At 39.6% G+C, this 14,204-nt stretch overlaps 1 protein-coding gene across 2 annotated transcripts in view; it reads right to left on the bottom strand.

Annotated features, from left to right (window-relative positions):
• Positions 1-14,204, bottom strand: part of cdin1 (CDAN1 interacting nuclease 1) — a 54,665-nt gene that overhangs the window by 11,489 nt on the left and 28,972 nt on the right. For both annotated transcript variants that reach the window (XM_085441199.1, XM_085441200.1), the window contains exons 10-11: positions 13,420-13,485; positions 13,152-13,257 (exon numbers count right to left, since the gene is read on the bottom strand). In XM_085441199.1, coding sequence (XP_085297325.1) covers positions 13,152-13,257; positions 13,420-13,485 — 172 coding nt within the window. The remainder of the gene's footprint in view (positions 1-13,151; positions 13,258-13,419; positions 13,486-14,204) is intronic.

The following is a 14,204-nucleotide window of genomic DNA, read 5'->3' as shown; positions in this document are numbered from 1 at the left end:
GTGCAGAGGCCTTGAAATGCCCCCCGTCAAGCAAAACTCTGACATTTTCAATGCAGCACTGGTCTCGGGGCATTTTTTTCTTTAAATTTAAGGCAAGAAAAGAAATGAACAAAATACAAATGTAACAAAGTTAAAACAACGCAGTGATCTGAATGGTGAAATCCCAAGGCACATTTTCATTCAAGGAGTCAAACTGGGACATGAACACAAACCAACTGCTATCAGCAAGATCTGTGATGGACCTTTAACTCTACTTCTGATCCTTAACTCAAGTGACGGCTGGAAAACCATCCAAGAAAAAAAAAAAAAGGCAGAAAGAAAGAGAGAAAGAGAGAAAAGCCTTCACCGGGAAGTTGTAATAGGAAATTGCTCTTGGCAACTATTTGTTCAAGCACCAGATTTTTTTCGTCTTTATGCCAACCCAGTGAGCCCCCATTGGAAAACAGGGCAGGTCCCCCTAATGAGTAATCTATTTCAAAGCAGTCGTGTCTGGGCATGACAGTTTACTGAGAGGCTTGAAGAACTGGTAATTACCAGTGTTACGGGGCAATTAATGCATATTACACTGCGGCACTCATGGCGGTGACTGTCAGCTCCCCAATAAAAATGAGCACTCTTCAGCTAAAGGGTGACATTAATTGGACCCTTAATGACTATGCAGAGGAACCAAGCCAAATAGGAACAAAACAGGGGACTCGCTCTGACACTAGCAGAGGGCTGGAAATTGGACTAAAAATGAGATTAATTGCTGTTTAGAAGGAAAAAAAAGGAGGGGGGAATGTGGTGAGGGGAATGGGGAGAAAGAGGTTGGGAATTATAGGGTGCAAAGAGCAAGAACCGTTCATACAGATGACAATTCAATTAATTATTTTATATTGTATTTTCTATACCTTAAGAAGTGCAGACAGGCCTCAGGCCCATTTCAAGGGTTTTGTCTTGATATGGTGCTTATTGCATAAAGAGCTACATAAAAAAACCCTAAAAGGCAGCTTCAGATTCCATATGCTCTCGATTTAATGAACATTATCTAAAAATTTCATTCAACCATGTGCACATAACACAAAGGGGGAGTAAACATAGCAGTCAGGATGTAAATGGGGGAAAAAATAAAAAAACTCTTAAGAAGTAAATATTAAGCATTTCTGGGTTACACACTTTCCTATGAAATATAAGACTTTTAGTATGTCCTTTCACTTAAAAACAGTCTTAAAACCTTCAGCAGAGCTTTCATGAAAAATAAATCAAGTAAATCTACCAAATTGCAGGCCTTCCACCCACAGAAATGTTGGTTAAAAAGAGATCAAGGATATGGGGAAGACACGAAGTAATTCTGATTAATGTTGCTAAAGCTAGGCACGTACTGAGCACCACCTGAATATGCAAGCCCCAAATCATGAAAATATCAGCATGCAAAACATGCCGTCATTTGCATACATTTTGGATTTTGGATTTCCGTGCTATTTAAATATGCAGTTAGAAATAGTCCAGCACTGCCTCTTGCGCTGTCACGCTGCACACTCACACTGTCATTGGTCCTGATAGAACTCCTTGCTTCAAAGGGAGCTTTGCAATGGAGAAGAGAATGAGCAAATATTTGAATTGCAAAAACACATCATCTTCCAAGGGGAGAAAATTCAAGACAACTTTTTAGAGTTAAAGACACCCCCAACCCCCAGCAAGCTAACCCTCTGCATACGGCACAAAAAAAGTCAACATATTCATAGTGTAAGCACACTCCTCACTAATTTACCATATCCAAATTTGCGTAATGGGATATGACATATTTTAGAGGGGATTGCGGGGAAAAAAAAAACTTTAATTTGAGGAGAGAACCATAAAATGTTTAAGCTGCTCCTGTATTTAACCGAAATCCACCATATAAATCCAGGTTCTCAGACAACCTGACATGGGTTTGATTACAGACTGAAGTGTAATTAGCCACTTCAGTTATCCCGTAGAAGGTTGGAGTGAGCAGCACCACCATCCTTGCTAGATATTTTAGCATAACTAAAGAGACCTTTACATTCTACGGGAGTACCTTTCCTCTCAGGATTCAGCACAGCCAGTTTATAGCCATTTACACGCAAGCACTCCAGGAGAATCTCAGTCGCCTTCCAACTTTTGCAAAAGTTAGAGAGAAAGTGCAATAAATAATCTTCGTGACCAATCAATAATATGACTCAGAGCATATTTGAAAGTATGAGTTCCTCACTTGGTTGCCAGAATAAACAGAACATTTAAGCCAAAAGTTACAAGTCTAGAAATGAAGGCCATGAACAACATTAACGGTACTAAATACCCATCACCAGACATCTAAAAAAACACCCCTGCACAGGGGAAAACACTCATCTCCTCTGTTTATGATTGCAAATGTATATACCACAGGCTGAGAACTACCTTGAATTTTAAATGAGGGAAAATTTAATAGTTTTACACACATACTAAGAAAACAGAATACAAGGGGAATTTCTGTAAGTATGTCTCTATAAGTAAGGCTATCAGATTGCTGCTGGAGAAAAAAAATGTGTCTACTTTTTTTTTGTAATGTCTGCTTTAAACATAAGACGAATGATTGTGGATTCAGATTTCATACGATAATAAGAGGTTTGAATTAGATTTACAATATTAGCTATGTTTTAAATAGCAGTTTGAACCAGTAGTCACTGTTGCAAAATGCTACATTTTTGTGATCTCTTAACACGCACTTAGCTTTAGCCACCCAAGTCCAACCCTCCTGTGGCCTCTACCTCTTGTGAGCTACAAACCTATGCGTAGACAACTTGGAGACAAGTTTGAACAGAAATCAAACCTGAATGACGGATAGCTTTACTACACAATGACCTCTGTCACTAAGTTCTTGCCCTAAATCAATGCTGGCGATAAGAGCCCTGCGCCAGTGCTCACCTTGGTATGTTCAGCAGCAGGCCTTATCTATGGCAGGAGGAAGTATGAGTAATAACTAAAGACAAGCTACGACAAAACCACTAACCCCACCTTGTCAAACATAATTTACAATGTATATCCCTTTACCTCCTCACCCCCCACCCCCTACCTCCCACTGCTGTTAAAGAGTAATTATGGGAACCAAAGAGATTTGGGACTGAGTTTGGATGATTAGCCCATTATAGTATGCTGGGAGAGGTTTGAGTACAAGTCAGAGCAGGGCTCATATTTTCACAAGAAAAGTGAAAAAGTCAGGCTGCTGTAACTTTTGCTGTTCTGTTGTACACTCATGGTTTCATTCACAAAAATATGAATAACACTCTTATATGTCAGCAGTGCCAGATCCATGGAAAGTGGCCAAACTCTGGTGATGTACACAGTGAGAGGCTAAAGGTTAAAGTTGAAAGAAAGGCTGACAAGAAGTCGACTTTATGAAGATTATAGCACTACAAACTCTGAGACCTTTCAATAGTTTTTCATTTGACTGTGTCTGATGAAGTATGTGTGTGAGACAGAGAAAGACACATAGAGCCAGGCAGGAGAGCGAGCATGCTTCCAGGCAGTTGCATCAAAATGGAGCCAGAGACCAAATATGACATCAAACATTGCAATTAACTGACCCCTTTCTCTTAGAGTCACAGTTTGAAAAGCCGTGCCTTTAAAACCCTGATTAAAATATGTTTGCGCTCTCATTCAAAATGACATTTGACAAGGTTAGTAATATTTCAACTAACTGTAAAAACATTCTTGCAGACGTAATCCTTTTTTCCATCACTTTGCAGAGGCGCAGGTAACCTCCGAGTGAGTTTCCCATGAACTCAGTGCTAAAATTTGAAAACAAAACGGCTGGGGGAAGGAAAAAAAAAAGTTCAAAAGTTTCACTCGAGTGTGTTTTGTTTCACCCGGGCAGCTGAAGCTAAATGTTTTCTGATCATTATTCAGAGCATTTATCCCCTTTCTAATTCAAACCACAATGAGAATTTAAAACGCAGCCAGGGTTTTTTCACTTTATTCCCTCCGACCACGAACTCCATCCTTAGCAGGGACCCAAGGGGGTGAAGACTGTCAGCATGTCTGAGAATAGAGTTCCTCAAACCGTTAAACCCCCTCATCACCAAATTAGGAGGTGTATTCTGGAGCTTAATGGTATGTCCAATGGAAAGTTGAATAAAAAGTTATGCAAGATGTAATTTAACGGTGCATGACAGTATATATTTAAATATAAACTGTATATGAAATATTTTTTACATGGGTTTAGGAGTACCAACTTTGGTTTGGAATCAACTTTGAGTCCAAGTTTTAAAAAAAGGAACGCAGTCAGAAAACTTAAGTAAACAAAAAGAAAACAGCGTCTGAGACAGTCATTGGTTCTGACAAAACAAGTGGGAGATAAGCAATGAAAAAAATGGGAAGAGATCAGAAATGTTCAAGCCAAAACTCTGTCTGAAGTTAACAGTTTTCAAATCCATTCCAATCGCAGGAGAAGAGAATGTGAAGTGTCGGGCTGGACAGTGAGCCAGCAGAGGCTTTGCTGCAGCTGCGCTCAAATGGAAGTGGCACTTTCTATCAGAGGCCTTTCACCAGACAGCTCTATTCTGCCCGTTCACTTTTAACCTCACAGACACATAACAAAAAGATACGAGTGGTCATTTAAGACGTGCGCACTCGTCATTGAAGAGACAGATTCGGGGTTTAACATTGGGATAGACTCATGGTGCGAATGTGCCAGCTGATAGAGATATCACTCAAAATGAGAAATAGATTTCTTTGACATCTCTATGGCGGCCATTCAAAGGGGGTGGGGTCAAAGCCTCAAACTCTGTTAAGAGTTTAGATTTCACTTGTTCAGAAATATATGCCCCTGTTAACTTGCATCAGTCTAGAGGAAAAGGATTGCGTGCCATCTGTTTCGGCTTATGGTGAAAAATCACATCAACAAATGTTACAGGATTTTTTGTTCCAAAATCACATATAGACCTGCTCAACGAAGTTTATTTCAAAACAGTCATAAAAAAACAAACACAGAACAGAAATACTGATACCATCAAAGATGTGGTGAAAAATATATAAGCAGAAATTTTCTTGTGTTCATTTTATTCTACACAGTTTTCATAAGAGCCAGCAGCCAGACGCATTTTTTTCTTCCAATCGTTTATAGACCTGACAGAGTTTGTGCAGACAAATCTGCTGACCTGATAGATCCTGTACATTAACCCCAAGAATTGATGAGCGAAAGCAGAAGGTCAGCACTTGGACACAGGCTCCTCATGTGTCTTTGATTACACACTCCCACTAAAGGATAGGCAGGCAGAGATGTTTAAGCTATCAGGCAATCAGACCGCCGAGAGACGTGAAACTCAAACCAGAGACAGGAGAAGGAAAGGGCTGCCTGGGAACAAAGATGGGGGAAGAGGGTTCTGACGAAGCTCTTTAACAAATGCCAGGCCAGTGAGGGGAAAAACTCAAATGTGCTTATATCTCTTTCAGTGTTTCTGGCAACAATGCAAAGAAGTGAATTAATACTGAAATATAAAACATTGTTCTCAAAAATAAACATCTCTTCATATGGTATTTAAACTAAATTACTTTTGGTACATCAGTCACAATGACTGCTACTGGATACAATCGGATATAGGATTTAAATATGAGAACAAGCAATTCAAATGTACTTTTGAATAGAAATTAGGTCATATGACAAATGATAAAAATAGAAATCTCTTCTTAACTGCAGTTGAGAATGCTTAGAGTACATTTAAAATAGCATGGCTGCTTTTGAAGTCATTTGGAGGCCAACTGGTGTTTTTTTTTTTAAATATAATTTATTTTATTCTTTAAAATCCTTTCTGTTACTTGCTGCATTATCAGAGAAGAGTTTGTGAGATATAACGAAAACAGGAAGAACTTTGCCTCCTGGTTTAGAATATCAAAAGCTTTTTATAGGTATAAATCACCAAGAGCCTTTTGTCAGGATCTTTTTAACTTTCATACACACACAGATGAATGTGAGCCAGGAAAGCACTTAAAACTGCAGTACACACATGCATTGCAAGTGTACGGTTTTGTGTGTGTGTGTGTGTGTGTGTGTGTGTGTGTGTGTGTGTGTGTGTGTGTGTGTGTGTGTGTGTGTGTGTGTGTGTGTGTTTCTTCACTGTATATGATCAGAATTCTGCTGGTAATATTAGTTACAGAAATCCAATCATTACTTGTTTGATTAAGCGAGAAAAAAAGATACAAAGCTAAAAGCGTGGAAGCTAAATAAGAGGCTGAAGTCAGTGTGGAGGGGAAAAGGAAACAAGAATGAGCGGGAAAAAACAACAACAATAAAAAACAAGGTTATGTGAGGGACAGTGTGTCTATAAAAAGAAGCCTACTGTCTAGGTTATCTATAAGGAACCACTTATCACAAGCGACCAGCTTCACACAGTGACTGATGGGCCTCTACAGACCACGAGTACCAGCACATTATCTGGTACACACAGTGCTGCTCTTTAAACACAAAAGGCAGAAATATGAAGCATTGTTTCCTTGGTTGTCATTTGTTAAAAAATAATTCTTTTATTTTTGGACTGGAATAAAAAAAAAGTGTTTACCGTTTCCGTGCCAGCAAATACACAAAGACAATGCTGACCAACATAAATTAATGCTAAATTAGCCTAATTGAACCATTAATTTCTCGCCATGACCGATTTATAGCAGAACTCGCAGGTCTTTAAATGAAAAAACTAGATCAATATAACAGATACTACTCACACGTACTCGCATTATCTCTAGAACTTATCTAGATAGAAGTGAAGCTATTTAGCACCTGTGAGTGTGCAGGCCTTTGTGTGATGCATATAAAGCATCATGTAGTGTGTGACAAATCTATTTGTCCCGCTGTCAAGAAAATATTACTGCAGGTTTAACATCACATTGAGGGTAATGTAGATTTGAATGTCCTTTAGAGGTCAGACAGCCATTAAAATTCTCCTGTTAGACTGACTTTTACAAAAAGCCTTTCGATTCCTTGCCCACTAGTCTCTCTGTGCTTTTGACAAATGCTGCTGGCTTCTTCCTGGATTGAAACCCAGAAGGTCAATGTAGAGGAAAAAAGAAGGAGAAGAAGGCGGCGAGACTGAGAAAATGAGGGGGGGAGGAGTGAGTCTTTTTAAGTGTGATGACATACATCGTGAAAGCTGACAAAAAAAATGTACGTTCATCTTCAAAAAGTTCCATACCAAAACAGGAATTCATGGAGCAGACATGCTTGCACCTCATTTTACTTCAGGCTTTCCTCTCCATCTCACAGTGTCACAGGCAAGCAGCAAGACAGGAGGAGGGGTATATATCGCTGGGGTGCCGCTTTCTGTCCTGCTCTTCGTTTATACACACAGCGCGATGTCAAAGCTGCTCTCACATTCAATGGTAAATGACAAATTTGGATAATGCACACATACAACCCTACCAACATAAATAGGAGACATGGGGCTTAACCAGAGCTAAATCCTGAGGCTGCCAGAGACCTGAGAGTGCGGATTACACCCCAGACGTCTTAAACAATGCACCCAAATGTGCATCCTTAAAAGTATGAAATCCTTGAAGCATCACGGCCGACTTGTCATTTACCATTAATATTCCAAGTAGCTTGCTCTGTGAGGGCTAGAATTGCACTTCTGTGGGCTGACGTTCCCCAAAACAAACACTTGCGAAGCCCTAAAGGAACTACCACTGTGGATGGCTATTTTTCTTGCTGTGGAATATTCTACGTGAGGATGTCATAACAAAGGAAACAATAAAAGAGGCCACGTTCCTGCACTGCATGGGGCATCCATAACTATAAATAGCAGGAAGGCTATGCGGAGACAGTTATGCTTTATCAGGAACCCCCCCCCCCACAAAACAACTAGAATTTTCTATTGATATTAAGTGCCCAAAACTACACAACAGAAGAAAAACTGTAAGTCAGAAAAAAAAAGCTCTTTCTTAAACATCACAAGAGAATAGATTAATTGAGAAACTAAAAGACTGCTGGCTGGTGCTATAATGAATCTATTCAAATATTGTTTCTGTCACTTTAGTGACTATCAGCTATTCATTAAAGGCTAATATTGCCATGGATACTTTTTTATTTATTTATTTTTCACCCCCTTTCTTTGTCTTGCACATTTATGACAAGAACCTGAGGTAAGGTATGGCAGGGCACAGGTCTTGGAGGTGTCACACTGTCACCCCAGAAGCGCCAGTACCTGTCCTCAGGGATGGCCTTGTAATGTCCAGCCTCATTGAATCAGTGGCAGCCACGGCCTTTGGGCTCCCTCGCTCAGGTGACATCCCCTATCTGCTCTTCCTTTGTGATGTCCTAGATGCTGAGGCCTTTAATACTCTTATGCCACTGCATTAACTGGGACTATACGAGAAAACATGTGCAGAAGCACACAAGGTCAAAACATTATTTCTAAATATGAGCAGCTTCAGTCATATATAAACAGTTATTTAAGTGAACACAAACTACATTTATGGATCCAAATATCTAGAAGAAGGCCTTACATATTTTAAAGCTAAAAGTACCAGCTGATGAATTCAATAGGGCATATCAAACACCCACTGTAACATTACACTCCACTCCACTAATTAGGCATTCCTGTTATCAAGGCTTTAGAAAGTTCAACAAAAATGATGGACATGTCCATTAAAAATGGATGGCAATGTTCAATATCATGAATCGAGAAATTAATTTGATGTCGCAAATGGATTGACATTCTGAGACTAACAGGCTTAATGCGCAATTTCATCTGTAAAACCTACAGCATGCAGCCCTTGATATAACTAGAAAAAGTTCACAAAGAACTGGAGATTTCTAATTGTGGTCGTGTCAACTAATATAAAACATCACAAAAATCTTAGGTATGTCTATTTATGAGGTAATGTGTCAGCAAGCAGATTATTGATGTTATAGGAACGGTCTGGTGAGACTTTGGAATTATGACTTTCTCATTAGTTTTACCATTTCCTCCATCACAAAAGTGTAACAAAGGACGCACATAAGCAGATAAGAATGGAGATCAATGAGTGCTTTTGGTGCATGAGAATTTTATGCTACTAATTATGTGGGGACATAAATTATCAGCATTACAATAAGGCCTTCAAAATTACTGAAACAAAGGAGCCAGATGAAACATAATGCGTGTGTGTGCATTCAAGTCTCACTAAATTTGCAAGTGGTCAAGCCAGATGATGTATAATAGCAAACCCAAAAGTCTTAACCCCCATTTCATATGAGGGAGAAATGAGGCATACTGTCCCATTATTTTGCTATAAATCATTTTTTGTGGACGTCTGACAGCTTTTTATCAGATCTAACCTTTTCAAGCCTCCATTAAGAGTGCTAACATTTTCAAGTCTGACACATTTGCAGTTTACGAATCGCACAGCTGATTTACTTTGGGAGGAGGGGAGCTGGCGTCCACGCTCATTGTCACACAGGCTTTTCATTGTGTTCGGCTGGGTGGAATAGGGAAAGGGAACGAAGGGAAAGAGCTGAAAAGTGATGAATGAGCTCTGAATTACACTCGTTTATACCCACATTTACATGTTTAATCTACTAAAACACGATAAAAAAGTTATTTTCTTGGTTGCTGCATTTTCTGATTTACCTGATTGATTATTTTTGGTACACAAATGCTGCAATAAAGGCAATTAGCTACCTCAATGAACCTAAAAAGTCTGGCGGGTTAACAATAAGCATGCAATAAGGTTTCTGAGCCTGGATATATTGTAGTTTTGACAGTTTTCTGCTCTCCTGATAATAAGGACCAGTCATTAAACTTTAGCTCCATCAAGTATAAAAACTTATTTAGTTTTTTTTGTCCTTCATTCTAAAAAAGTAGCCTTTACAAGTGGTTTAATAAGCAACTATAATCTTTTTTTTTTTTAATTATCCAATTATGTCAACTATTATTCAGTCAAATGGTAAAAACCCAAATCTCTATTGCTACATAACTTAGGCAAATGTTTCAACAATATTTGAGTGCAAAAATAATCAAGAAGTCAGCAAATAATAATTATCTCCATGGTCTCTGGATTAAAGTATGAGATCACCTAGACAGACAAATGCATGAGCAGAATTTGAATTGCTGCTTGCAGAGTTATGGAAGGAACTTTGCCAAGCGTAATTGATATAAGTACACCATAATCAACTAGGGGCAGTTAAGGTGCTACCACATAAGAGTCCATATTTCATTACATGCTGTGTTTAACCTTATCCACTTCTCCTAAAACACACAAGAGGCTCATTATGTGTTTAATATTCACCAGCAGGTGAATAATTTTTATGCAACTCTGATAGTTGCGCGAGATGGATCACTCAATTATCTGAACATCCGTCAGAGCAGAGGGCTCACTGGCTCTGGAACGCCACCAGCTAAGATTGATGGCTGGAAGACACCAATAGCTGCTGTTTCACGATCTCATCCAGGCACTGGGCCTGAACACGCTGTCTGATTCTGCAGAAGACTGTCTTTTTCTCTCCATTTTTTTCTGTCCTCTCCCTTTTTTTCTTGGGAGCATTGTAGGTGAAGCGTCATTACCCCTCACTCCACTGAAGAGGGGTTCATTATGGGGTTACTGTGTTGGCAAGACTATTGTTTGGATGATAAATGCAGTTGGTGAGGGCTTTGGAGGGAAAATTAGTTATGTTTTTTCTATCCGTCTACAAAAACACATCCTTACTCTGTAATGCTTGAGGGCAAGTGAAGAACAATTAACACAGTTCTGGGTAACCCAGCTCAGTTAAAGCAAAGAAGGAATTCATGAAAAATAAGCAAATCACTGGAAATGTCAATCAGAGGCAATGAAGTAATTACAAACACTGGTGTGCCCTTCTTAGGGTGGTCAAAAAGGAAACTGAACAGTTTAGACTTTGAAATCGGACTGAGCAATGAAGGAATGGACAAATATTTCAAACATCAACCTGTTGGTTGATGTTTGAAACTTAGACCAACTAACGAGAGATGAAGTGAAAAGTGAAGTAGACACTATCTAGCCCAAAGCGAATGAGTTCTTAAACCAAAAACACGAGACATTATATCATGTATATGGAGTAGGGACTTACAGATAAAGATTTAAACAGCCCACACCTATGGCTAAATTCAACCTTCTTTTGGATCTCAACAAAACACCTAATTCTGTACATGCTGCAGTACTAACACACGGTCAACATCACACATCCAGACCGACTAACAGAGGACTGTTATAACATTGTCTTTGTTGTTGCCACTGCTTAAACAAAAGTCTCCAAGACCGCATTTGACATGTTAACAGAATCAGAGGAAGAAAAAAAAAACAGCCTTGCCTTCAGCTGGTAATGATACCGTTCTCTTTTCACCTGCTGCTCTTAACAGGTTATAGTTTTGTGTCATTGCGTTTCCAAACACAAACATGAACATCAGGGACTACACTTGTACTTCAAATGATCATGCGTATGGTCTAACAGAAAGATTAGGGCACATTTTGAAATGTCAGTTGTAAATGTCAAATAAAATTTACAGGGGTGCTGAAAAAGGTGGGGTCTGACATTTTTTCTTTCTCTTTTTTTTGACACAGAATGTTTGTCTGACTGGCTGCTGGCTGACGTGATAGGATCTACTTTGTCAGTACCTTAATATACTTGGACAAGGCTAGCCTTGTGAATATAAATGAAAGACACATATGAGCAAATATATAAGGCTCAGACTAACACAAACTATCCAACCAAGCTGCAAGTATTCCAGAAAGATCAGCATTTGGCTGCAACACTGATCAGATAGCATTTCACAGTGTCGATGAGCTCAGGTGGTAGAGCAGATCAGCTACTAACCGGAAGTTTGGTGGTTCAATCCCAGGCTTCTCCAGTCTGCATGCCAAATATCCTTGGGCAAGATACTAACCCAATGTTGCTCTCCGATGCATCCATCGGAGTGCGAATGTGTATGAATGTTAGATAGTAAGCACTTAACAAGCTTGTGTGAATGGGCGTGATTGGGTCAATGAATTAGTAGTATAAAGCTTTGAGTCACTCAGAGTAGAAAAGCGCTATATAAGAACCAGTCCAGTCCAATGCAACACTTTAAAAACCTCTTGAATCAAAGCTGAAAGCCTGGACTTTAGTCACATCTTGACTGTTTGATTTAAAATCCAGTGTGGTGGTGTTCACAGGTAAGATTACAAAAACTGTGTCCTTGTCCAAATACTTTTAGACCTAATTCTATGAATACATCAAATCTCAAACTAATCTCATTATATCACGTACTGCACACATTCTAATAAAACATACAGACATGAGAGAAACCTCCAACTGGTCATGGCAGATGGTTGCCCCTCCCAAGCCTGGTTTAAGTTTGTTTGTATTAAAAGGGAGTTTTTCCTTCTCACTGTCACCAAGTGCTTGCTCAAAGGGGGCAGTTTACTTGTTGGGGTTTCTCTCTATTATTGTAGAGTCTTTACCTTACAATATAAAGCACCTTAAGGTGACCGTTGTTGAGTACTTTGTTACTCTGTGTTTTGAAAAGTGCCATACAAATAAAGTTATCATAATTCACTGAACACAGCATCAATGACGAGAACCTGCACCACCATGTCAGCTAACCATTAGTGGAGGATCAGGGCTATAGTGTGATATGGGAACCTGGTGTCAGCCAAGGCTAAGATGTGGACTCCACTTGTTTGTGTCCACTCTATTCAGGTTTCAAATTAAATATTAAATAGGTCAGTATGTTCTACAGGTTATCACTTCTAAGATTCATTGAAAAATGTATTTGCGCACATATACCTCTGTCCCGCCACCGTCAGGACCTGCTCCTGTCCAAAAGTTCTCATGCTACAGAGGCCAGGCATTAGTCACCCATTTCCTTGCTTCCCTTCCAACACAATGTGTTTATTCAACAAAACAATCAAGCTCACAGGCAGACCATTCAGGCTCTAAAGGTCTCAGAGAACATGAGTGAATGTGGAAGTAGTGTAATGTGCAGCTGTAGCATGTGGAATCCTGTGGTTAAAGTGGCCTTTGCCAGAGAGGAAGTGGTAAGCATTGGCGGACAGAGATAGGAGTTCTTTATACAACTGAGAATACCTGATCATAGTTTCTAGTGAAAAAGGAGAAGTTATAAAGAATATGAAAACTGATAAAATAACATTGGCAAATTTTTGATGGCCAATAAAGTAAACAAAACAGATAAAAAAAAGAGAGGGCTCACCTGTTCCAATAGCTCCAGAATTGTTCATTGAGATAGGTTTGATGGCTTTGATCATCTCCAAAAGAGGCTTTGCTCTCAATCCAGTGTACAATGTGTCCTTCCACAGCTTTTCATAAATAACAAAACACAGCAAATCTAAGAAAACTAGTTAGACGAGGTCATTTGTTTTGTTTGTTTCTTCAGTCATATACAAAAAAATCCCAAAACTTTTTGACAATAGAGATGCCTAAGGTTGAAGTGAGGTTACATTCATAATGTAAATACTAACCAACTGGAACCTCCAGGATGATATCAGGTGTTTTGTCGTAGCCCATAGTTCTCAGGAGGTTTTCATCTATTGAAAATAAAAGTTTAGAAATGTTATGCTTGCTGTTTTGCAGTAACCTTCTATATGAACAATCAGTCACAGGCTGCTGATCTAACTGCTTTCACAAAGATGCTGGTAACAAACCGCTCAGCGTGAGCAAAGCAGAAAAACAGCAGTAGAGCACAGCCAGTGTAGTTAAACCATTATCTACATCTGCCACGTATTTGCTGTCACTGCACAAAATACTCTAAACTCCAGTTACAGTATTGCTCTCTTTGGCAGTGCGTTATAAAATATACAGAAAGGAGACAAGGCTGGCATTATAGTCTCTGCAAGCCTGACCCTTGCCTGCACAAGCTGTAGCCATTGTCCTTGACTTCTGGCGTGCTCTAGCCATTATCCCTCCAACACCTGATTTCTCCATTAAATCTCACTGACCAGGTCATTCAGTTCCAAAGGCCTGCCTCTTTGTCTTCAGCCAAGCTCAACTAATGGGGCATGGAAGAGAATTGTGGCTAGATGGAGGGTGGCGGTTAGTGCTGGTGAGGAGGTAGCATCAGCCACGGATGAAGAAAGAGAGCAGAGAGAGGTCACCGAGGCTACCAGAGGACTGTGGTAGATATCCAGGCATCCAAGGTGTTGTAATGTCGGTGTAGAAATGTGTTTGTGTGTATAAGGATGGGAACCTCTGTACACACCCACTGGGCTGTTGACATTCTCATGTGGCTCTGATCGCCTTTTTTAGA

The sequence above is a fragment of the Copadichromis virginalis genome, linkage group LG19, assembly GCF_057382275.1.
Source record: "Copadichromis virginalis isolate Kocher_CV1m ecotype Utaka linkage group LG19, C_Virginalis_male_GT1.1, whole genome shotgun sequence".
NCBI classification, from domain to species: Eukaryota; Metazoa; Chordata; class Actinopteri; order Cichliformes; family Cichlidae; genus Copadichromis; species Copadichromis virginalis.
This window is presented reverse-complemented; position numbering and strand designations above follow the sequence as displayed.